The sequence below is a fragment of the Myotis daubentonii genome, chromosome 18 (assembly GCF_963259705.1).
Source record: "Myotis daubentonii chromosome 18, mMyoDau2.1, whole genome shotgun sequence".
Classification (NCBI taxonomy): domain Eukaryota; kingdom Metazoa; phylum Chordata; class Mammalia; order Chiroptera; family Vespertilionidae; genus Myotis; species Myotis daubentonii.
Window position 1 is genome coordinate 36,347,491 of NC_081857.1, and position 23,074 is coordinate 36,370,564.

Sequence of the window (23,074 nt, forward strand, 5' to 3'; positions counted from 1 at the left end):
GCTCACCTCTGTGTTTGTCTGACGCTTCTGGGATTAGTTCTGTTCTCCTGGTTGGTTCTTTCTCCGAGAGTTAATGTGGGCAGTGAAGGGTGGAGCAGCGGGCTTCTGGTACTTGCGAGTTTAACGTTGGGGGGGAGGGAGTCGGGGGTGTGGGGGGGGGGAGTAGGAGGCTGAGCCAGGGCGGGAGCCCCGCTGACTGCTTAGGGCCTGCACCTCAGTGTGCCTTTGCTGGTTTTCACCCCTAGTACATGGAGTAATTCTCACAGCAAAAGGATTCTGTGAAAAATGCCCGAGTGGGGATTAAAATGATTGAAATTTGGTAAGAGTTAGGGGTTGAGGACTTAATGTATCAGTGGCATGTGCAAAAAACAGGGCTTTGGATGGAAGTGTAATGTGGGAGGAAGCCAGACTTCTGTGTAAACGTTTGTTTTTGAGGCCGGGACCCCCAAAGCCTCCAACAAAAGTCCATGCAAACGTGAGGAGCGGGTCTCGCCGGGAAGCATGGGGCCCTCTCTGCGCTCTGGGAGCAGCAGGAGGCGGAACGGTAACGGCTCGCCACTGCCCGGCCCAGCGATCGGTGACTCGGTGTAATCCTTTTGACCGTTTTTATACGCCGGGACTGTCGCTTACAGTCAGACAGATGCGCAGGCGCACGTGTCCACTTCCCTTTGTGATTTCTTCCCGCCGCCTCTAGAGATTTCTGTTTGCAAAACTCTTCAGCCATATTACGTCCGCCAGGAAAGCTAGGAAATACGAAATACCTCACTTCCGACTGAAGAAGGTGGAGAACATCAAGATCTGGCTCTCGCTGCGCTCCTTCCTGAAGGTGAGTCTCCCCCGAGGGGCCGGGCAGGGGCCATGGAGGCGCCGACATTCCTGCAGGGACAGCCGCGGGCAGGGCAGTTCGGGGCTGGTCCTTCTGAGGGTGTCGGTGGCCGGGAGACTCGCTGGACAGCGGGTTGGAGGTGATACCTCTCCAGGCCCGTGTGTGTGAATAAGAGCTTAGGAAGGAAAAAGGAAACGTAAGTCCCAGGGCAGAGCGGTACATTAGATATTGCATCTTTTTCTGACTTCGGGGCAGATATCTCAGCGGAAATAGGTCAGTGAATCCTCACTGTGGAACAGCCTGGGTTTCAGTGCTTAATTTCAGTTGAAGGCGCTAGAATCCCATGTCAGGAACTTCTTAGGAATGTATGTTTTAACATTAATGCAGAAAGACCAAAGAGAAAGGAAACAAAACCAGACAGACATGAACGCAGTGACATTCACGCTGCGGCCGTCTCTGTCGGTAACCTGGCGATGAACCGCGTCTCTCCACAGAGGCGGGGCCCGCAGCGTTCCGTGGACGTGGTTGTCTCTTCAGTCTTCTTACTGACACTTTCGATTGCTTTCATTTGTTGCGCCCAGGTGAGCGTTTCATCTCTGTTTTGGACACTTCGCTGCGTTTAAGTGCATATATATATATAATGTGTCTAAATTGCTTTTGCTCTTCTGAACACTTATTAATTTTCCCAACTTTTGTCATGAGAGTAAAGGTCCTTTAAGACTCCAAGATCACTCTGATTTAATTTTAGTTGGTAATTTTGTTTTGTTTTGTTAATAATTTTTGAGTGATGATAAAATTATCGCACCATGACGGTGGCAAAATCAACAACGGTCTTGGAAGGCAGTGGAATTCGCTAAGAGAAGGGGAGAGGGGAGGGGAGAAGAGTGAGGGGGTAGGGAGGAGAGGGGAGAGGAGAGGGGAGCCGGAGTGGTCCTGGGGAGGGGGCTGCTGCGGTGGTGACTTTCTTCTTAAAAGCCTGCATGTGGTCTCTGAGCATTCTCTCTCTCTGTATATTTTTCAATAAATTCCTCTTTACCTTGGGCTTGCATGAGTGTCTTTACTTTGGAATCAACAACAAAAAATTGAAGAAAAAAACACACACCAAAAACTTTTACCAGAAAACTTGACACGTAACAGGCATTGGATAACTGGTAGCTGCCTCTGCTGCTGTTCAGATTCTAAAATGGAGTGAAGAGCGGATCCTTAGGATTTTCTAGTCGCCCTGGTGGGATGGGCCACGCGTTTCAGGGAGCGCTACCAGTCACAGGCAAATTAGGGCTTTGGAAATGGTCACCGTGTCATTGTGAGTGGGCACACGGTGGTTAGAGGCTGGGCGTGCCTTGGTTTTATTTTACTTATGTTTCCCCCTTTGTTACTTCCGGACCCTTGCTGTCTTTCCTGCAAAGGAAGAAGTCTAGTAAACATGGAGAAACATATTGACTAATTAAATAGATAATATTTTATGAGTTAAGTCTCTTCTGAGTGTTAAGATATTGCTGTCTTGTAAACATTTTTAAGTAGCTGGCATAGAGAAGCAATTATAAATTTTAAGACAAATGAAAAAGTTTACTTTTTTTGGTCCTTCGTATAGGTTCTCCAAGGACATAAAACTTTCCTGAATGACGCTTATAATTGGGAGTTTTTGATCTGGGAAACAGCTTTACTGCTTTTCTTACTGCGCCTGGCCTCACTGGGGTCTGAAACCAATAAGAAATACAGCAACGTCTCCATACTGCTTACTGAACAGGTACTGCTGTCCCTGCCGGCCTGCCCAGTGGTTAGAGATGGCACCGTAAGATTCGTGCAGAAGATTCGGGGTGGCATTCAGTCTGTCACTTTCTAGCCACATGACCTTTGTCCCTGTGTGATTGTCTCCTTATAAAATGAGGACAGTATCTTCCCCACCTGCTCCAGGAATTGTTATAAGAATTAAGACCTAATGGATTGAAAATACTTTGTATACTATAAAGGTTTTCTTATTGGTGGGACTGGAGCATACTGTTAATCTCATATTCTACATCAAGTATTAGATTTTAGGAGTATTTGTCATTTAAGTATCCTATATAATAAAAGGGTAATGTGCAAATCGACCGAACAGTGGAACAACCGGTCGCTATGACACACACTGACCACCAGGGGGCAGACACTCAACACAGGAGATGCCCCCTGATGGTCAGTGCACTCCCACAGGGGAGTGCCGCTCAGGTGTGCCTGAGCCGTCAATTGGACATCCCCCAAGGGGTCCTGGACTGCGAGAGGGCGCAGGCCGGGCTGAGGGACACCCCCCCTGCCCACTGCCCCCCTGCTGAGTGCATGAATTTCGTGCATCAGGCCTCTTGTGTTTAATACACTTCTTTTTTTTTTTTTTTTTTTTTTTTTTTTTTTTTAGATTTTATATTTTTTATTTTACAAAAGAGAAAATGAGGTTTAGAAGTATTACTTGACTTGTCTGAAGCAACCCCAGTAACAGGTGCCAGAGTTGAAATTCTAGTTCTGTCAACTGGCCCCAAAGCCAGAGCTTCTTGCTTCTCACTACTGCACTGTTCCCTTCCTTCTCCATCCTCTCCTCTCATCATCTTTATATTAGAGCTGAAATCTGGCTGAGTCTCTCTTGTTCAACTTCAGCTGGTAACGAATGCCCAGGGAAACAAGTTGTTCACCATTCTACATGTCTATAAATGACCTTAAATGACCTCAAAAGCATTTACCAGCATCGATTTTCAGATTACAAATAAATTTTAGCAAGTAGATAAATTTGCAAATACAAAATCCATGAATAATGAAGATTAATTGTATATGTTAATTATCATATAGTTATGAAGAAGTTCTGTTACTGTTTTTTTTTTTTTAAATGTATTATCTGTGTGTTTTTTTTTGATTGTTTTTTTTTTGATTTTTTTTTTAATTAAATCTTTATTGTTCACATTATTACATTTGTTCCTTTTTTTCCCCCCCATAACTCCCCTCCTCCCAGTTCCCGCCCCACCCTCCGCCCTCACTCCCCACCCACTGTCCTCATCCATAGGTGCACGATTTTTGTCCAGTCTCTTCCCACATCTCCCACACCCCTTTCCCCCCCAAGAATAGTCAGTCCATTCCCTTTCTATGTCCCTGATTCTATTATAATCAACAGTTCATTCTGTTCATCAGATTATTTATTCACTTGATTCTTAGATTCACTTGTTGATAGATGCATATTTGTTGTTCATAATTTGTATCTTTACCTTTTTCTTCCTCTTCCTCTTCTTAAAGGATACCTTTCAGCATTTCATATAATCCTGGTTTGGTGGTGATGAACTCCTTTAGCTTTTCCTTATCTGTGAAGCTCTTTATCTGACCTTCAATTCTGAATGATAGCTTTGCTGGATAAAGTAATCTTGGTTGTAGGTTCTTGGTATTCATCACTTTGAATATTTCTTGCCACTCCCTTCTGGCCTGCAAAGTTTCTGTTGAGAAATCAGCTGACAGTCGTATGGGTATTCCCTTGTAGGTAACTGAGTTTTTTTCTCTTGCTGTTTTTAAGATTCTCTCTTTATCTTTTGCTCTTGGCATTTTAATTATGATGTGTCTTGGTGTGGTCCTCTTTGGATTCCTTTTGTTTGGGGTTCTCCACGCTTCTTGGACCTGTAAGTCCATTTCTTTCACCAGGTGGGGGAAGTTTTCTGTCATTATTTCTTCAAATAGGTTTTCAATATCTTGCTCTCTCTCGTCTTCTGGCACCCCTATAATTCTGATGTTGGTACGCTTGAAGCTGTCCCAGAGGCTCCTTACACTATCCTCGCATTTTTGGATTCTTTTTTCATTTTGCTTTTCTGGTTGGATGTTTTTTGCTTCCTCACATTTCAAATCATTGACTTGATTCTTGCGCTCCTCTGGTCTGCTGTCGGGCGTCTGTATAATATTCTTTATTTCAGTCCGTGTATGCTTAATTTCTAGTTGGTTCCCCAATATAAGATCGAGGGTCTTATTAGTTTTCGTGTAGAGCTCATTAAGTTTATCGGCAGCTTCTAAACAGTTCTTGAGAGACCTTAAAAGTGTGGTTCTGAACTCTATTTCTTCCATTGACAATTTTGTCCTGTTTCTTTGTCTCCGCATTTTGTTATGCTTCCTTGGTGCACCCCCTAGTGGTCTTTGTTCGCAGTCTTATAGATAAATCTTGATTGTTGTAGCTAATTCCAGGGAGGGTTTGACCTCCAGGCCAAGTGGCTATGAGAATCAGCTGTGTCAGTAGTGAGAGAACTTCTGTCCTCTATGGAGGTGCTAATCTAGCCTTTGCCTGAGGCTATCCGGCAAATGCCTCTGTGCAGGGCTTGGGCGGGGCGGGTCGAACAGGATCAACAGGGTGGGCTGGAGAGAGCAGTTATGGGGACTCTCAGTCCTGTCCCCAGGGGCTCTGCCTCTCTGAGCCCCAGCACCCGCTGCAAAGCTCGGAGAGAAAGCTGCACTCGCTCTGACCGAAGCCAGACAGACCCGCTTCTGCCGTTTGAGTCTGGGTCCCTAAAGACTCGCCCGGATCTGGTGCTCAGAGTCTGCGACTCCCTCCGGATTGAAAACGCCAACCGCGCCCTCCGCCGCCAGCCCGCTCCGCGCACTCCGCACCTCAGAATTTGACTTCAGCACTGCGCCTCCTCTGAGTGTCCGTGTGCGTTTCTCTTTCCTCCTAGTTGTAGGACTTCCACTCAGCCAGCGTTCCTGTGGTTCTGGGTGATGTCCCTTCCGTTTTTTGGTTACACTTTTGAAGTAGTTGTTCAAAGCAGCAAACTCCGGCGTTAACCTATGCCGCCATCTTGGTTCTCTCTCAATACACTTCTTGAATTTCTTCTGTATCAGCCGTGGGATACATTCAGTGTTTGGAAAATACTTGCTCTTTAGTATGTGAGTAGCTATTGCGATTGAGAAGTGATTCTTATAAATACAGAGTAGTATATAACATGTAAAATAATTTTATGCTTATCCATAAGTTTTAAATGAAAGTATTTGGTATCATTAGTTCTTTGTTTTTATTTATTTTTTGCCTTAGAATTATAATGAAGAATTTGTCCTACAAGGGAAAAAATAATGAAAGTTTTCATTGTATTGGTATTTAAATTGCTTTAGCATTTTTTTCTTTACTAAATAGTTTCTCTTTGCCAAACATGTCTGATCAGGGATGGGAGCTAGGGTCCATGACAGATGTGCTCCGTAGAAATAGCTGCTGGAATTTCAAAACTTATTTTACTTGGGAATATGACCCTTACAATCTGCCAGATGTAATGCAGTGTTCGTATTTTTTCTATGACATTTACCGTAATCTCTGTTCCTTTCCTTAGATTAATTTATATCTTAAGATGGAAAAAAAGCCAACCAAGAAGGAGCAGCTTACTCTAGTAAACAACGTATTAAAACTGTCCACCAAGCTGTTGAAGGTGAGCAGGGCCCTGTGACACTCACTGCCAGTTAAATCAAGCCATCACTTTACTTCTCAGAGGCGACCCGGGAACAGGCCGGTGCCGGCCGAGGAGACTCAAATGCCAACTCGATAGTTCACGCTGATGGCTGTACAGGAAAAAGCCCCCGTCGCTACGGGGTGCTGGCGACTGTGGGCGTCCGTCACATCTCTTACATTACGTTTAAAAAAACAACCAATGACCTGCTGCTGGGACCCACCCTAACAGACTTAGCGAATGGGAAAGGGGGGCCCTGTTACAGCTGTTTCTTCCTTTCCCCTTTATTGTGGCAGGCATTGCAGACGTCCCCTCTGTTCTCCCCTTTGGCCCCCGGCACCTCCTATTACAGCTACTGAAGGTCAAGGGGAGACGGCCGTAAGCAGTCGCCCTCACCTAAGACTTAACATCAGCCCGGAGTCACCGACACTGAGAAGCCACGTGTCTCATCTCGGTTCTTTGTGGTTTTGTAGGAGCTGGACACCCCCTTCCGCCTCTATGGCCTGACGATGAATCCCTTAATCTTCAACATCACACGTGTCGTCATCCTGTCTGCGGTCTCAGGCGTTATAAGTGATCTTCTAGGATTTAATATTCGAGTAAGGACTGCCACTCCGTAGCATCCGCCTTGGTCTTAAAAACTATATGTAATAATTACCTTTGTTCTTCACTCTGTGTGTGTGTGTGTGTGTGTGTGTGTGTCTGGCATGGAAATAACTTTTTTTTTTTTAATCCTCACCCAAGGATATTTTTCCATTGATTTTTTTAGGGGGAGTGGAAGGGAGGGTGGAGAAAGAGAGAGAAACATCGATGTGAGAGAGACATTAATTGGTTGCCTACAACATGTGCCCTGACCCCGGCCGGGGACCGGGTCTGTGCTCTTAACGGGGAATTGAACCCATGACCCTTTGGTCCACGTGCTGATGCTCTAACCACTGAGCAAACTGGCTAGGGCAAAAAAACTCTTGAAGTAAAGAAATAGCCATTTTGACGGGTGGCCCACAGGCTTCTCAGCTTAGGTTTCCTCCTTTCATGGAAGCACAGTATCCTGTGCTCTTGGATTGCACACAACATGGAGCTTGAATCTCATGTCAGATTCATAGTCTGGGCTGAGCGGGGTCTCTCTGGTCGAAGGCCACGTCCAGTCAGAACGAGTGACACCCAGAACCGGAACCGCAGGTGCCTTCTCCATCCTGGACGCTTTTCGCGCTTTTCTCTCTACGGCGGCCTGTGGCTGCGACGGCCAGTTTTCTTCTTGTTAAAGGGTCCTTGGTTCTCAGCCACCTAAGCGTTCTAACCCCCACCTGTTTGTCCCAACACCCACTTATTTGGTGACTTTCCTTTCTTAGCTGTGGAAAATTAAGTCCTAAGCTGAGCCAGGCGCCTGGACTCGCTCCCCTTGCTGGCGACACGTACCCACTAAGGAAAGAGACGACGGAGAAGCCGTGAGATGCCACCGCCCGCGCTGCACGAGGGGCCTCCGCGCGGCCTGGTCGCCGGCGTGTCCAGCCGGCGTGCGCGCTCGGAACCTGCTCTCAGGGGCTCCGGCAGCTGGACAGCAAGGACACTGGAGACTGTCCGGGAGCACTGGGACCGCGCTCCAAGTCAGGACGTGTGTTCTGGACGTTTCCCGGAAATGATCTCCTGGTAACTATGGCGGGGACCCGGAGCGTGACGCCAACATGCTTTAACGGAAATAGCAAATGCAGTCCTTCCTAGTACGTGAACAGAATCGGAGATGTCATTTCTCCGGCAGAGAGATCCAACTATTTTAGGTTGAACTCAAATAAAAGAACTTTATTGGAGAATGTCAGTTTCTAGGCTTCTTTCTGTTGTCGTTGAAGGAAAAAATTAACTTTTTAAACTGAGTTTCTGTTAAACTGTGGACACGTTTTTAATTTGTTTACAAATTTGAGGTTAATTTGGTAGCGGTACAGTTGTTGGTGAACGAGTCATGCGTACGATATGCCATGGAGAGATTTACGTGTGTGCGTACTCATCATGTCCAGCACACACGGCCTCCGTATCGATCGTTTGGGCTGATTGCCTTCGCAGTTCGAAGGGAAGCAGTCACGGCTTATCTGTTGTGCAGTTTAACGGATCCAGCCCTTGGTTCAAGGTCCTCGGTGTCTATTCTCAGCCAAACGATGCCTCTGACGACTTAGATTCTCTACCAGTATCCCCGGTGACACCCACGGCCGTATGCACAGGTAGTGAAAACTCTGGCAGGCTACACGTAGTTGTTAGTCATTGAGTTACCTGTTTTGAAGCATCTATTGAGGCAAATTGAAAACCTGAACACTGTAATAAGATTTTGTGAATTTTTAAAGGTTAGAAAATTCAGTTATTATATGTGAAGTCTGTATAGGCATACCTCGTTTCATTGTACTTTGCTTTATTGTGCTTCATCGATGGTGCTTGTTTTTGTTTTTTTACAAATAGAAGGCAAGGCCCTCCAGCAGCAAAAAGATCCTGACCCGCTTTTCCTGGAACCGAGCCTGCAGTATCTCCGAGGCCAGCCTGTACGCGCGCACCGTCAGGGTTCCACGTGCCCTAATGTGCGGGAAGGTGTCTGAGGTTTAAAGATGAATTTCTCAAGAGACCAGGGGTTGGGATGAGACATTTCCGGGTTCATCCCCTTGGTTCTGCCACGGATTAGCTTCATGAGCTGGGCAAGTTCCTTGACCTCTCTGTGTATCAGTTTCCTTGCCCTTTAGATGGACTGATACCTCCCTTGTAGGGTTGTCACTGAGGTTATCTTGTAAGGTACTGAGCACAGGTTAGAGTACTGAGCACTTAGTAAATCCACAATAAACAGCTGTTATCGATACTTAAAACCCTTTTTAAAATGTTTGCTGATAGGTTCCTGTGAAAACAGAAACATAGGAGGAAGGTTGCTGAACTGAATGTGGTTACAAAAGTACAGCTATCCCAATGGGGCATGAGTTACTTACATTTTTAGAGGGGGAACCCCCTTAGCGATTCACCTTCAGAAGGAACTGTTCTGAAAGGCCCGAGTGTCGCCACGGGTGGCTAGAGAAGTCCCGCTTTTCCTAGTTCCGTGAGGAACAGTAGCAGTTGTCTCACATCCAAGGTTGAGCTCAGTGCAGATTTCAGCAAAGACCGGCGCCTTCTTTCTCCCACAAACGATGCAGTGCTTTTCGTTTTTTTAAATTTGTAATGTCTCCTGAGACTGTGAATTCTTATTTTAAAAGCAGTATTAGAATAGTTTACTCGTATGCAGTTTCTGTTACGATTTTGATGGTGTATAACTTGGTTTAAATTATTTTTCAGGCGGTTAAAATTCTATAGGGTGGGGCCAAAGTTGGTTCACAGTTGTTCATGTTGAAAACATACAATAAGAAATATTAATGTTTAGAACAAATTGTTTCACGTGTTCACAACTATAAACCTACTTTTGCTCCACCCTGCACATAAGTATATAGTTGCTCATATCAGCAACTTGGGAATCATTCTTAACTCCTTATTCTACATATCTCACATCCAATCACCAAGTCTCTGAATAATTATCTTGTAGATATTTTTATAATCCATCCATTCTTTTGTAACCCCACTCTGCCACCCTAGTTTAACTCGGCATCATTTGTTTTGTTTTGTTTTGTTTTTTTAAACAAGTTTCTGCGCTTACATTTGCAGGGCGCCCCTGTACCCCAAGCCCAATCTGCTCTCAAAAAGTGAATGTCTCTTTTCTGAAAAGCAAGTCTAATAATTTAGAATCCAGTAATGGCTTGCTGCTACTTTTAACAAGGTGTACAGGCCCTCCCTGTTGAGGACTTTTGAATCTTTACATTGAAACACATATTTTTGCTGGGTATAAAATTCTGGTTTTAAAGACGATTTTGCTGTCCTGCTTCCTGAATGGCATTGTTCCTGAAAGGAAGGCTGCTGTCATTCCTACATATATCTTTAACATGTTTTGGCTGCTCTTCAGGTTTTTATCACTGAATTTGTACAATTTATAATGTATACTGGCGTTTTCCTTTTCTGTGTGCTTGAAGTTTGTTGCACTTACTGGATTGGATCTGTGAGTTACACAGATTTGGAAAACGTTTGGGTGTTTTTAATACCCACTTCCACCCCCCACCTCTGGTCCCTGTGTATGTAACATGTATGGGAGGCCGCTTGAAGTTGTCCGGCAGCTTGTTGACCTTCTATACATGGTTGCAGTCTTCTCTCTCTGTTGTTCATTTTGGATCGTTTCTATTCTGTATCTTCAAGCTCACTAGTCTCTTCTTCTGCACTAATTTGCTGTTAATCCTACTCAGTGTATTTTCATCTATAGAAGTTGGATTGTTTTTTATATCTTTTATGTATCTCATTGAGCTGCTTCGTGACTGCAGTCTTACACTCTGTCATTGCCACAGTCTCCCGTGACATTGAACTTGGTTGAGTTTGGTTCTGGAGACTTCATTCTCCTTTGTTAGTGGTATTTGACGGATTGTTTCTCTGCCTGTGCATTGGAGATGGTGAGCTCTTTTCTTTAGATAGTGGTTTTGTGGGAGTTGTTTTAGAAGGAAAATGAAATTTTAGTATTTTTAAAAAATCTTTATTGTTAAAAGTATTACATACGTCCTCCTTCCCCTCCCCCCATTAGCCTCTTCCACTCCCGTTCCCCCCTCCCCAGGCCCTCACCACCCCATTGTCTGTGTCTATGGGTTTTGCATATAAGCATACAGGTTCGTTGTTTGATCTCTTCCCATCCATCTTCCCTCCCCTGCCTTCCCTCTGAGGTTCAACAGTCTGTTCATGCTCCTGTGACTCTGGGTCTATCTTTTTTTATTAAATATTTTTATTTTTTATTGATTTCAGAGAGGAAGGCAGAGGGGGAGAGAGAGAAACATCAATGATGAGAGAGAAACATTGATCGGCTGCCTCCTGCACGCCCCGACTGGGGATCGAGCCCTCAACCCAGGCATGTGCCCCTGACCGGAATCAAACCCAGGACCCTTCAGTCTGCAGGCTGACGCTCTATCCATTGAGCCAAACCAGCTAGGGCTCTGGGTCTATTTTTATTTTTGATCATCAGTTTATTTGGTTCATTAGATTCCATATATGAGTGAGATCATGTGATGCTTATCTTTCTCTGACTGTCTTATTTCACTCAGTATAATGCTCTCCAGGTCCATCCATGCTGTTGCAAATGGTAAGAGTTCTTCCTTTTTTGTTACCTTTTTTGTGTAGCATTGCATTGTGTAAAGGTACCATGGTGTTTTTATCCACTCATCTGCTGATGGGCGGCACTTAGGCTATTTCCAAGTCTTAGCTGTTGTAAATTGTGCTGCTGTGAACATACAACATATAGTTGTATGACAGCAGGCTGATAGGTGGTGTGGTTTCTTCTGTTGTCCAGCAGGTGGCGGTGTAGCACAGTTTTATTTTTCTCACCTGCACTATTTGGGCCTCTGGGCTCACAGTGGCATGGGCGTCATTTTGGTTAAGGAAGGTGCTGTGTGTACCCGGGGTGGTGGCTGTCCCCTGTGACTCACCTTGGCTATGGGGCACTAGCACTGTGATGGGGGGATGTGGCAAGTGGAAGAATAAATGTTTTTCTCACTTAGTAAGTGGAACAAAGTTTTCCTAGTTGTTCAAGCCGAAGGCTCCGGGTTTATTTTCGACGCCTCTCCTTTTCCTCCACGTCTAACCCACCGCCACGTCCTGTCGGTTCTACACTCCACGGCTCCGGGTGAGGCCTCGCACTTCCACCGGGACCCGATGCTGACCCACGGCCCTTCCATTCCTGCCTCCCAGTCGGTTCTCCTCAGCCACACGAGTGAACTTAAACATATGGAGACTCTGATGACCTCCTCCTCCTGGAACCCTTCCTGGCTTCCTGTGGCGGCCGCCAAGCCATGCACTATCACGCCTGCTCCCCTCTCCAGGTCACCTTCTCAGCCCCTTACCTCCCGGGTCCCCCACTGCACCATGTGACTTCTCGAATGTGTTTTTCTAGGCCCACCCGGGGATGGCCTGTCGGCTGCCGGGTCCTCCGTGGGGCTTCTCTGATGGCCCTGGTGAAGGTCCATTTCCCGGTGCTTCTCCCAGTCTGATGACCGTTTCTGTTTTGCCTCCTTGTTCGACCTTCCACGGGCTGAGCCCCTCCAGGCAGGCGCTATTTTTGTTCACCTCTAGGTGCCCAGAACGCAGGACAGTCAGTACCTGACCCCATCATAGGTACTCGATAGAAATCGGTAGAATAAATGACAAACAGACCTCGAGTAATTTACCACTCAGGCAATTGTTTCTCCTGTTGGGATGGGAGAGTGTCACTTCATGACTCGCTCACCCTCAGTGCTTTGTTTGTTATCTGTATAACGATTTCTAGGAACTTGGGCTTTTGCTGTGATCCCCAAAAGCAGTGATATCACATACTCTGACATTCATGTCACTGAGAAATCAAAGTGTAAAGACAGAACTATTCGTACATTTAATTGGAATAGTAATAACCACAGGAGGGTCACTTAATTTTGTCATTTGTTGTATTGGGAAAAGGGATTCCCCCTGATTGCTATGGAGGTACAACCTCCGACTCCCTGAACATGTACGTCGTGGCCCGTGGAAATCTAAGCGAATCACTTTGAAAAGGTGAATAACCAGAGACTGGCCTGGTGGGGGACTGGTTTTCTTGACTTTCAGAGACACAGGAGAATTCTCAGTTCCAGGTTCTCTCCCAAAGTATAAGCTGATGGATGATGCTTGTAGTTTTGGTTCATTGCATTTAGAGGTAAGTGGACTGTAAAATTAACCTCCTTTCAAATGAATGAAATTCGTTCTTGACATTTTTTAGATCTACATACTCATAATGGACCGAATGGGTCTCACTTCGAAACGTAATGTATGACTTGGGATTATCGAGAAAATGTATTAAACCTAATCTCCTCTACACACGCACTGGCTGGTTTAGTCATTTAAAGGAACCCTTTGCCTTTCGCAGTTACGGGTGCCCACCGGGAATGGCGACGTCTGAATTTCACAAGAACTTCCACCCCTTCCCTGCGCACGTCCGGGGCCTGCAGCTGTAACAAGACATCACTCAAGGTAGCAGTGGTGGTTTATCAGGGGCAAAATAGGCCTCTTGATTTGTGTGTTTGCTAAGAGTTCTGCTTGACTTGGAGGGAAGCGTTAGGCTCAATGAAAGCACGTGGCAGTTTTTTGTCTCTTGGTGTCTATGTGAGCAGGATTCAGCGTTCCCTAGTAGCTAGAATTCCTTTCTTATGGCTCCATTTGCACAGCAGCATCAAAAAGAGGTCCAGGGGAGTGGCTATCTTTGAGTTAGTGAAAGCAAAGATGACGGGTTTCATGTGATCACTGTGGCATGCTTTCTGCAAGTCATTGTGTTGCTGATAACCCTTAAGAGCAGGACCAGGAAAGAGCTGCTCAGTACATAAACCGTTACTGCTCAGAAGCACAGACCGTTCCTGGGCCCGGACGCGCCACGGTTAAGCTGCTCTGCTGTATTCTTCAGGCTGAGCATCATGTTTTGTGGCCGGAGTCTGTGTTTAGACCGTGTCCCGTGGTCAGGAACACGCTGGGGAGGTCAGACTGTCACAATTTAGCTAAACTGAATACCCTGGCTTCTGTAAACCTAGCCTCTTTGCATGTGGGACCTGTGACACATGAAATTCAGGTAGCCATGTGTGTAGGAGCAATTGGCCTTTTCTACAGGCGACTACCTTACTGTTAAAAAAGAAATAACCAAGAGTCTCCGTAGAAATAAACAGCCAAGTGCTTCTCTGCGCCCAGGGCCTCTGAGAGAGTTGACTGCAGTGGCGTCACTAGGTTAGCACAGATAATGTTATAGGACAGCGATGGCGAACCTTTCGAGCTCGGTGTGTCAGCATTTTGAAAAACCCTAACTTCACTCTGGTGCTGTGTCACATAGAGAAATTTTTTTTATATTTGCAACCATAGTAGAACACAGACTTATATTTTTGATATTTATTTTATATATTTAAAAGCCATTTAACAAAGAAAAATCAACCAAAACAATGAGTTCGCATGTCACCTCTGACACGCGTGTCATGGGTTCGCCATCACTGTTCTAGGAGCTTGGTCTGCTCTTCCTAGTGGGACTACATAACAGCACCCAGAACTGTCCTTATGATCAGTAAGAAAATAATATCCACCCAAACAACAAGAAAAAGACTCGCTGCCGCTTCCTGCATCCTCCGCTGTGTCCCATCTCCACTGTGGGCCTGGGCTTTGCTCTCAGTGCTGGGTTCATGCGATGGTAGGAACACATTTTTCCCTTTAAGATGATTTAATTAACCATGTCTTGAAATAGGTTTGAGGCCTATTCATACCAAGAATTAAACAAAATCAAGTCAGAACGCTTCATTCTAAAAGTAAGTGTAACCTGTAGTAAATACTTTTAAGTTATTCTAATGTGAAACCACATAGTCTGATGAAAATAGCTTTTGTGACCTTGTGGTAACTGGGCTTACGCTGTCCCCGTGAGAAAAGGCTAGTAGTGCGTTTCCAGTACATATAAGAAAGGATTTTGGGTGGCAGTAAGTTACTCATGTAAAGCTATTTTCTTCACAATGAAAGGTATAAAACAGGTTTAGAGGTCAACATGTATGGGTAAAGTCATCGTCATCAGCGTTTTGATGGCAGGGCTGTGTGTGTGACCTGGAGGGACTAAATCTATTTGAGGACTCAGACCACGTGTTGGTTTTTGATTTTTTTAATATCTATATAAAAAATAGCGAGCCATTTACAGATCTTTTCTCTAATCAGAACCTCAGGTGTATATATAAAGGTACTGTACACTATATAAACATTTACAACCAGTACATCCATATTTGCTTAGCATTCCAAGGCCACATTGCTAAGTCAGAATAGAATCAATACAGTGACAGGTTACTGAGGAAACAGCCACAGACTGACAACACATGACATCCAGGTCATGTCACAGTTAACAACAGAAATAGGATGGTTACCACTGATTGTGGGCGACGGGGGAGTAAATCGTGTCTGTGGCGCTAACTGAGCATAACCAAGCCAGTTCTGCGCTGCTCCGGGGTCCCGGGAGGGGGGTCGGGACAGGGCGGAGTCCCTCGTCCCAGGAGGGAGCGTCACAGCCAGACGCCGAGAGGGAGGGGCCTGGACACGACGTTTCACAACCAGAGGAACCCGAGAGACAGGCAGTGTGTCCAGACACCCCCGCAGGGTTTTGTTCTGAGAAGTTCCTCGATTTCTAGCTGCTACTGCACGCTGCTCCAGGGGCTGAAAACACGGCTCTCCTGTGGTTCTGAGACCGCGGGTCCGCACAGGCGACCGGAGGTGTGGGCTCCCTTTCTTGTCTTTAGACGGAGTCCGTGGCGTGAGGAAGGCAGGGAGGCCTGTCCCCTGCGTGTCCTCGGCTGCGAGGGGGCTGAGGTCACAGCCTCGGAAGCTGCTGGCATGACAGACGGGCTCTGATTGTGACGCTTCAAATATGAACTAGCCACCGATGACTCAGCAGGTGCCACCAAAACGGCCAGAACCCGGAGCCTGCTGGTTCTTCCTCGGCCCGGAGCACACGGCGTTCCCCAGGGGCGGCCACGATCCCGGCTGGGGGCTGGGAGGACGACGCTGCTTGTTCAGTGCGGTGTCCCGCGGAACGGGCAGTGGTAAGTAATACCTTTAAGTTACCTGGGACACCTGCCCCAGCGGCACTGAAACAGAAAACCCCGAGGTCAGGCCCGACTACCTGCGTTTCTTTGCGGCGGGGACGCCATCGGGAGCTGTCGGAAGAGGCACCGCCATCTGTAGCCACGAGAGGCCCCTCTCCTGCGGGGACTCGATGGGCCTCTGTAAACATGCAACATGCGATGAGGACGTGGCTTCCAGGCCATGCCTCGGCGCCACTGCTGTGGGAATCCTCGCGGGGAGGAGGAAATGGACGCGGGGCAGCCGAGAGCTTGGCACAGACCTACAGTGAGCTGTGACCGTCACGTCCGCCGTCTGCTGAGACAGCACGAGGGCGAGGCAGGCGGCCGGGCCGGCGCGGCTCAGCGAACCAGGGCCCGTCCTGCGGCCCCGGCGACCGGTGAGGTCAAAATGTTCTCAGGCGTGAGGGTTTCCGGAAGAACTTTTGGGGGGAAACGCTTACATGACCGGTCACAGCCGTCTCTCGGCCACCCCAGTCGAGCCCGAGGCCTTGCTGGCACTGGGCACCTTCCAGGGCCCCGGCGTGATGGGCGCCCGCCGGCTGCTGTCGGCCGCCGGCTCCGGCTTCAGCTTCTTTTCCGACGCTTCTCCGAAGGGGGCTCGCTTTCCTTTTTCACTCTCAGCTGCCCCTCGGCTGGCAACCAGGGGCGTCTTTCTGGACGGGAGAGACTTCTCCTCCGGCCTCTTGCTTCTTTTCTCCGGAGAGCGCGCTCTGGCGTTCCCGGGCGGACCCTGCTTCGCCTCCTGCCCCACCCCGTCCGAGGCCGGCTGGGCGGGGGCCCCTGGGAGGTCTCTGCTGCCCTCGGCCCGCGGCTGCTTCTTGGGGCTCGAAGAGCGCCCTCTGCTGGGCCCGCTTTTACTCTCCCCTCTCCTGGGGCTGGAGGACCGGTCCCGGGGCCGTCTTTTGGGGTCACTTTTGAGAGGACTGGGAAGCGTTTCTAGATGGTCCTCCGCGTAGCGACTGGCGGACTTTTTGGGGCTAGCGGACCTACCCCGCTGGGAGACACCATTTTCCACTTTTAAGAGGTTCTTCTTGTCGCCGTGGCTGGCAGGTGGGTCCCTCTTGCTCGCGTTTTTCTGGAGAGACTGATGGGAAGCGCTCTTCCTCCCAGGCGCCGCGTCCTGGAGTTGTTCTGCCTGGTCCCGCGTCTGAGCTCTCGCCGCGGAGTCTCCAGTGGCCGGCACGTGCGGCTCTTCAAACGTGGACGCAGAACGCGAGGATGGGGCCGATGGTGGCTGTTCGTCGTAGATCACGCGGGGAGATGGAGGGTGAGTGGTATCCCAATCGCCTGGGGAGGAGGTGAGTGGAACACGGTTAAATGTTAGAAGTGTGAGTGAGGAGCCGTAAGGTTTGAACTATGACAGCCATCTGAAGTAGATGAGCATCTGAACAGATTACAGGCGTTTAGGTAGCTCTACACACTAGTACTAGTATCTCCATAAAGGCCGGTGTGTGCAGACAGCTGTACTTGTACATCCAGGGTAGGGCGTTTAAATACACAGCAAATAACAGGATTCACTTTTCCCAGTTACTATGTGTAAAGCCCAGTTAAAACTTAAAATTCGACCAAACTACCTGGTCCAAGAGGCGTATTAATTTAGCTCTAACCAATGGCCACAGCCTCAGGACATGCTAAATCGCTAATACAGGAGACCGCACTGTGGTCCGCGGGCATTTGTCAATAGTTTTCTTCATTAAGCTGTCAAATTTAACGTCAAAAGGAAACTGAAAAGTGCAGCAGAAGAATTAGATGTATTTCACAGCCTCATTTTTTAACTAAAAAGAAAAAAAATAAAAGACGGAAGTGATTGACAAGACATGCAGATTTACCAAGTCTTTTTAAGGAAAGACCAAGAAAAGCCCTGAAAGCCTTAATGCTGCTCAGGCTTCACGAAGGAGCACAGACCGGAAGGAGCCAAACCTGAAGGAGGAAGAGAGAAAGCCCAGGACTGTGTGAACACATCGCAGCGCAGTTAGCACAGACGTCGCCAGGCGCACGGCTACACGCAGCGGCGGAAGGCGACAGTCGGAGGATGGCAGGCTGAGAGGGGCCGCGGGAGGCCCTGCACGGGGCCACCGCCTTCTGGACCAGGGCACCAGCCCAGGCAGACATTTCAGCAGCGCCCGCTGCGGAATAATGCCAGCTGCAGAGGTTTCAGGTGTTTTTCCTGACATTTAAACCACTCGCCTCTGACAACCTTGTTCCTTACAGGCACATTTCTGCATTTTCTGCTGAAATTAGCTTCACGTGTATCCCATTCCAGCAACGTCCTGCCGGGAGCCACCTATTCTGTAATATTATTTATAACGGATGAGAGCCATGCGCTGTCGCTGGCTGTCGATGACTCTGGCCTTTGCTGGGACTGGGCGGGTACTCTCCCCTCCCAGGGCACTCCTCCGGCGGACCCTCCGGACCCTCCCGCTGTGCGGCTGCGGGCGCCCGCTCACCGCGGTCGGGGATCAGGCCGGTGCCCGGCCTCAGCAGCAGAAGGACCTTGTTCCCGCCGGCCTGGATGAGCTCGATGGCGCGCGTGTGCGTGATGCCTTGTGTGGGCTCCCCGTTGATCTCCACGATCTGGTCCCCGACCTAGACAGGGAGCAGCACACCGTCACCCGTTCCGCTTCCGTGGGCTCGAGAGCCGCTCAGCCTGGCCCAGCGCCCCTTCCACTGGTAAGACCTTCCCCGTGCACAGCGCCGCCCGCTCTCGCGCTGAGGGGGGCAGGCGGTGGCAGCAGAGAAATGTCTCACTTTACATGACTAGGAAGCAGGAGCTGGGCATCTCGAAATCAAGAACCAAATGAAATACTCGTAGATTAAAACTAAAACCCACCTTGGAGAATGTATTACTGTGGAGACGGACTTAAATCCAGTAACCGGCTCATAGTTCATTACTGTAGTGTAAAATGATTTCCCTAAAACAGCAGTCGCCAGTCTTTCGGACCACCGGCTGGTGGCTGCTGCCCTAGGAGACTAGGGATGAGAATAAGATGCCTAGTCCCTCTGCTACTTCCTAGAAACGTCCGCTATTTTTTAGAGGAAAAACACGGACAAGTTTAACTTCTGCAAAGGGCCTGATTAAAGATGATGGTAGGGACTTTACTCCAGATTTGAAACTACACTTCAAGGTGAAAAGTAAGTTAAGGGTGTTGGCTTCAGAACAAAACAAGGGAAAATTAGCGAAAGCAATTCCAATAGCTGCCCGAGCTTGCTAAGCTCCCAGGAACAGCAGCGGGGAGGCCACGACCGTCACCCACCTCCTCCCCCCACAGGGGTCTCACCGCCCTCTCTGTGAAATGGGGGCGTTGGGAGGACTTAAAGGGATAGAACATGATGACAAACCAAGCACAAATGTATGTTAGTGTCAAGTTACCTATTTTCGGGCTTTCCAAAAAAGTCCTAAGGCAGTGGTTCTCAACCTTCTGGCCCTTTACATACAGTTCCTCATGTTGTGACCCAACCATAAAATTATTTTCGTTGCTACTTCATAACTGTCATGTTGCTACGGTGATGAGTCGTCATGTAAATATCTGATATGCAGGATGGTCTTAGGCGACCCCTGTGAAAGGGTCGTTCGACCGCCAAAGGGGTCGCGACCCACAGGTTGAGAACCGCTGTAGGGCATGAGTACGAATTAGTTCACTGTAGAGAGCACAATGTAAAAATTGCAAGTAAACGATGAAGGAGAATAAGTGTTTTGCTGTATACTTTTGAAAAAAACGGAGGAGGATATCAGAAACAAGATCAATAGATTTCACAAAGTGGAAAAGAAATCTTTAAAAGCAAGATAATTGATTTTTAAAAAGCCCAGATTTCCTGTAAGTGACCGAAGAAGAAACATTTTCCTGAGGAAGTCGATGACAAATTAGCAGTAGCTGTGCAATCCTGCTGGTAGCTGGAGGAGAGAGAATTCGAGCAGACAGCATGTGAAGCGTGCTCTGGGTACCTCTTAGAAAACATGACTGAGGTTATAATGAAGTTTAAGCACAGTCTTTGGCTTAAATTCCCTATCCAGACCTGCACAGTTCTTACTGTTTTAGCACAGGTAAATTATAATAAAACTTGTAGCTGAACGGACTTGCCACCAGGTGTCGTTTCTGTTTAACTTTAAGCTAAACTGGGGGGGAGCGGAAGAGGGCCAGGGCTTGCAGATGTTGGCAGCTCAGCTTTGCACGGACCAGTGCAGGGCCCAGGGCAGACCGCGGCACGCTGAGAGGGAAATGCAGACATCCTGGCACAGCTCGGTTACTTTAAAATTTTTAAATGGGATGAGAACACGACGTTTGGCAAATAGCACGAAGTCATGTTCAGGTTTGTTTTACTGAAAAAGAAATTGAGGGGGATGGAGAATAAGAGAACGGAAGGAAGAAGGGATAAAGAAGAATTTGGTTGTCTTAAAAACACTATCTTTAAGGCAATCTCACAGTTTTTAAAACATCCACTAAAAATAGTATTTCTAACAGTTGTTCACATGATCATCTCAGAACATGTCCAGAGCCCACAGGCCTGGTCCCTCTGCAGCTGCCACAGGCTGCGGCACCCGGCGAGGGACCGTCTCGCTGAGCCTCAGGTGAGCTCTGTACGGGGCCGGCTCCCACCTCACGGCCGTGAGACTCGCACTAACACAGGGAGAACGTGTTGCCGGGGAGATGGCGGATCCTATACTTTCTGACTTGGTTCCGTGTTAAACACGGACATTATTCCTTAACGCGAACTTTTCCCACTTCGGCCGATTTCTCATTAGCTTTGCCGGAAACCTTATTTCCTCCTCTCTACATTTTAAGCAGATTTAAGGACCAGCCTGAGACCCACAGATACTCTCAACAGCTCTCCATCTATTACAAGTTCACATGTTCTTGTTTTAGCGAGTTACACTGTGTGCTAACTGCTTCGTATAACCCAGGTCCTGCCTGCCAGCGATCGATTCCAGGAACCAACCTTAAATAGTAACAGTAATCCTCTCATTAGCTAGAAGCATTATCCGCCCATTCTATTCTTCCTGCAAATACCTGTGGAGCGCCCACTAGGGACACCACTCAAGGTGCCGAGGGTGCTGGAGCGATGGGAAGGGAGCGACGGGAAGGGAGCGACGGAGGGAGAGAAGGGCGTCCTGGGTCAGAGAGGGAACTGGCAGGCACGTGCCCCTCGGGTTTTAGTGACGCAAGATCTCGCTGCTTAGACTCAAGAGCCGTCCGCACACCCTTTGAGCAACTACTTCCCGGCTGGAGCCAAAGCAGAGGTGAAGAGCGAGGCCGACTCACGTGAATCCGGCCGTCCTTGAGGGCGGGCCCGTCCTCGGCCAGGCGCAGGATGAAGAGCCCCATGTTGTACTCCTTGCCCCCGCGCAGGCTGAACCCGAAGCCCCGGGGGCCGCGCTCCAGCTCCACGGGGTAGCAGCCCAGGCCCTGGGGGAGGAAGGGAGGAAGTGAGCTACAGGGGCCGCCGGCTCACGGCGGGGGGTGGGGTGAGGGGGGGGGGGTGACAGGATCCACCCTCAGCAGCACTGGCATGGCGCCAGGAAGGAGCGGACTCTGCAGGCCCAGGGCGACGCAGTGTTTATAAATGCAGCCGAAATCGGGGGGTTACATGTCTCCTCTACTAGCTGGTCAATCAGAGAACAGAATTTGGGGACGTGCTTCCTTTAAGTAGATTTTAACTAATTTTCCTGAAAAGAGAAAAACCCACCGCTCCTCTGAGGAACTCAAGCCCTGCTCTAAGCACTCAACCAGGGTTCAAATTTCTCCACCCGCTGGGCAAACCTTCCTTTCGTTCTCCATTCTCTCCGGAAGCAAACGGAATGCCAACCACACAGTAGGTCCTCAAGAGTGACTGACTTGAACAAATTTATCTGATTTGCAATAAAAACCCCAGTGTAAACCGGGGGTGGGTGGGCATCTCACCTGGTGGTGCCGACTGCCCACAGCGGAGATCACGGCCGCGTCGGGCTGGGGGAGTTGCTTGTGGTCTGCCCACGAGTGTCTGTAAGTCTCACTGCGGGAGAGAAGCCAGGGCCCCCTCTGAACTGAGCAATCAAAACCAGCTGCACGTCAAGGCACCTTCCCCATTTCCTTTCAGAGCTGGGCCTGGCCACCCGCCGGCACACTGCTGTGGGGACAGGCTACACCGGACGGAGATGCCGGGCAGAGACCGGCCCTTCCGCCAGCGTCCCGTCCGCAGGGCCAGGGGTCCCGGGCAGCTCACACCAAAGAACTGCACCCGAGCGACAGCCTGGGCCCGGGAGCCGACCTCCCACACCAGACGGCTCTGAGCGCCAACGCCGGGAGGGGCTGCGCCGAGTTTCTAGTAACCGAGTGTTGATGGCCAAGGTTGTGACCGAAGAGGAAATAACAGGTGTGAACACTGCTCTGCTCAGGTCGCCTCGGAGACGGCAGCCTCTGTGGGGCTGGGGCTTCCCTCCCCAACCAGGGCCCAGAGTGGCCGTGGAACCTTCCGGTCCCCACGTGTCGGGTGCGATGGAGGGAGGGGGACCAGGAAGGACCTGACGGTGGAAAATGCAGGTTCGCGTGCTGACCTCCGGCTGCTCCGCATCACGGCGGGGTGGGGCGGGGCGGGGCAGTGGGTGCTGAGAAGCCTCACCTGTCTCCAGGCGCGTGGCTGGCCTGTGGCTGTCCCAGGGGCCGGTGCTGCAGGGCTGGGCTCTGCCTGGCTGAGTTTGTTCCTGACGGTGGACCATGATGCTCTGTTCAAAGGAGGGGAAACAGAACTAAGCATTTGTCCCTAAGAATGTGGAGGCCGAGTGGGTCCACGGGCACCAGGCGGTAACACATGGTGCCGCTTCCCGCCTCAGTGGCCGGCACGAGCCGGCTGCTCAGCTGCGGGAGGAGGAACGTGGCCGCCTTCCCCGTGTCCCCCGAGTCATGTTTATGTTTACGGAGGAGAACGGGAGTCACATTCTACTCCACACACTCCCCGCCACCCTGATGTGGATCGTCCACACAGAGGACGGTCAGAAAGGAACCCACGTGGGTCCTGCCGCGAGGACGGGCTCCAGGAACCCCCTCCTCGCCTGTTCCTCTGTGGGTCCCGGAGCTCCCCACCTCTGAGCCACTGCAGGAGGGGACAGGTCTGCGGAGGCGGGAGCAGAGGCCCGTCCGCCAGCCCCATGCTCCTCCAGCTGCATCCCTCATCCGGAG

General features: G+C 49.2%; 2 protein-coding genes across 5 annotated transcripts in view; one reads left to right on the top strand and one right to left on the bottom strand.

Moving 5' to 3' along the window:
- The window catches only part of PHTF1 (putative homeodomain transcription factor 1), a 29,552-nt gene extending 21,476 nt beyond the window's left edge, over positions 1–8,076 (top strand). For 2 of the 3 annotated variants that reach the window (XM_059675098.1, XM_059675099.1), the window contains 6 exons: positions 695–826; positions 1,321–1,407; positions 2,418–2,573; positions 6,136–6,231; positions 6,723–6,848; positions 7,599–8,076. In XM_059675098.1, coding sequence (XP_059531081.1) covers positions 695–826; positions 1,321–1,407; positions 2,418–2,573; positions 6,136–6,231; positions 6,723–6,848; positions 7,599–7,619 — 618 coding nt within the window. In that variant the 3' untranslated portion in view covers positions 7,620–8,076. The remainder of the gene's footprint in view (positions 1–694; positions 827–1,320; positions 1,408–2,417; positions 2,574–6,135; positions 6,232–6,722; positions 6,849–7,598) is intronic. The other variant, XM_059675100.1, reaches the window with a different exon arrangement.
- Positions 8,077–14,941: 6,865 nt separating this feature from the next.
- Positions 14,942–23,074, bottom strand: part of MAGI3 (membrane associated guanylate kinase, WW and PDZ domain containing 3) — a 143,643-nt gene continuing 135,510 nt past the window's right edge. For both annotated transcript variants that reach the window (XM_059673614.1, XM_059673615.1), the window contains 5 exons: positions 22,518–22,620; positions 21,821–21,911; positions 21,182–21,325; positions 18,371–18,509; positions 14,942–17,210 (listed from right to left, as the gene is read on the bottom strand). In XM_059673614.1, coding sequence (XP_059529597.1) covers positions 16,372–17,210; positions 18,371–18,509; positions 21,182–21,325; positions 21,821–21,911; positions 22,518–22,620 — 1,316 coding nt within the window. In that variant the 3' untranslated portion in view covers positions 14,942–16,371. The remainder of the gene's footprint in view (positions 17,211–18,370; positions 18,510–21,181; positions 21,326–21,820; positions 21,912–22,517; positions 22,621–23,074) is intronic.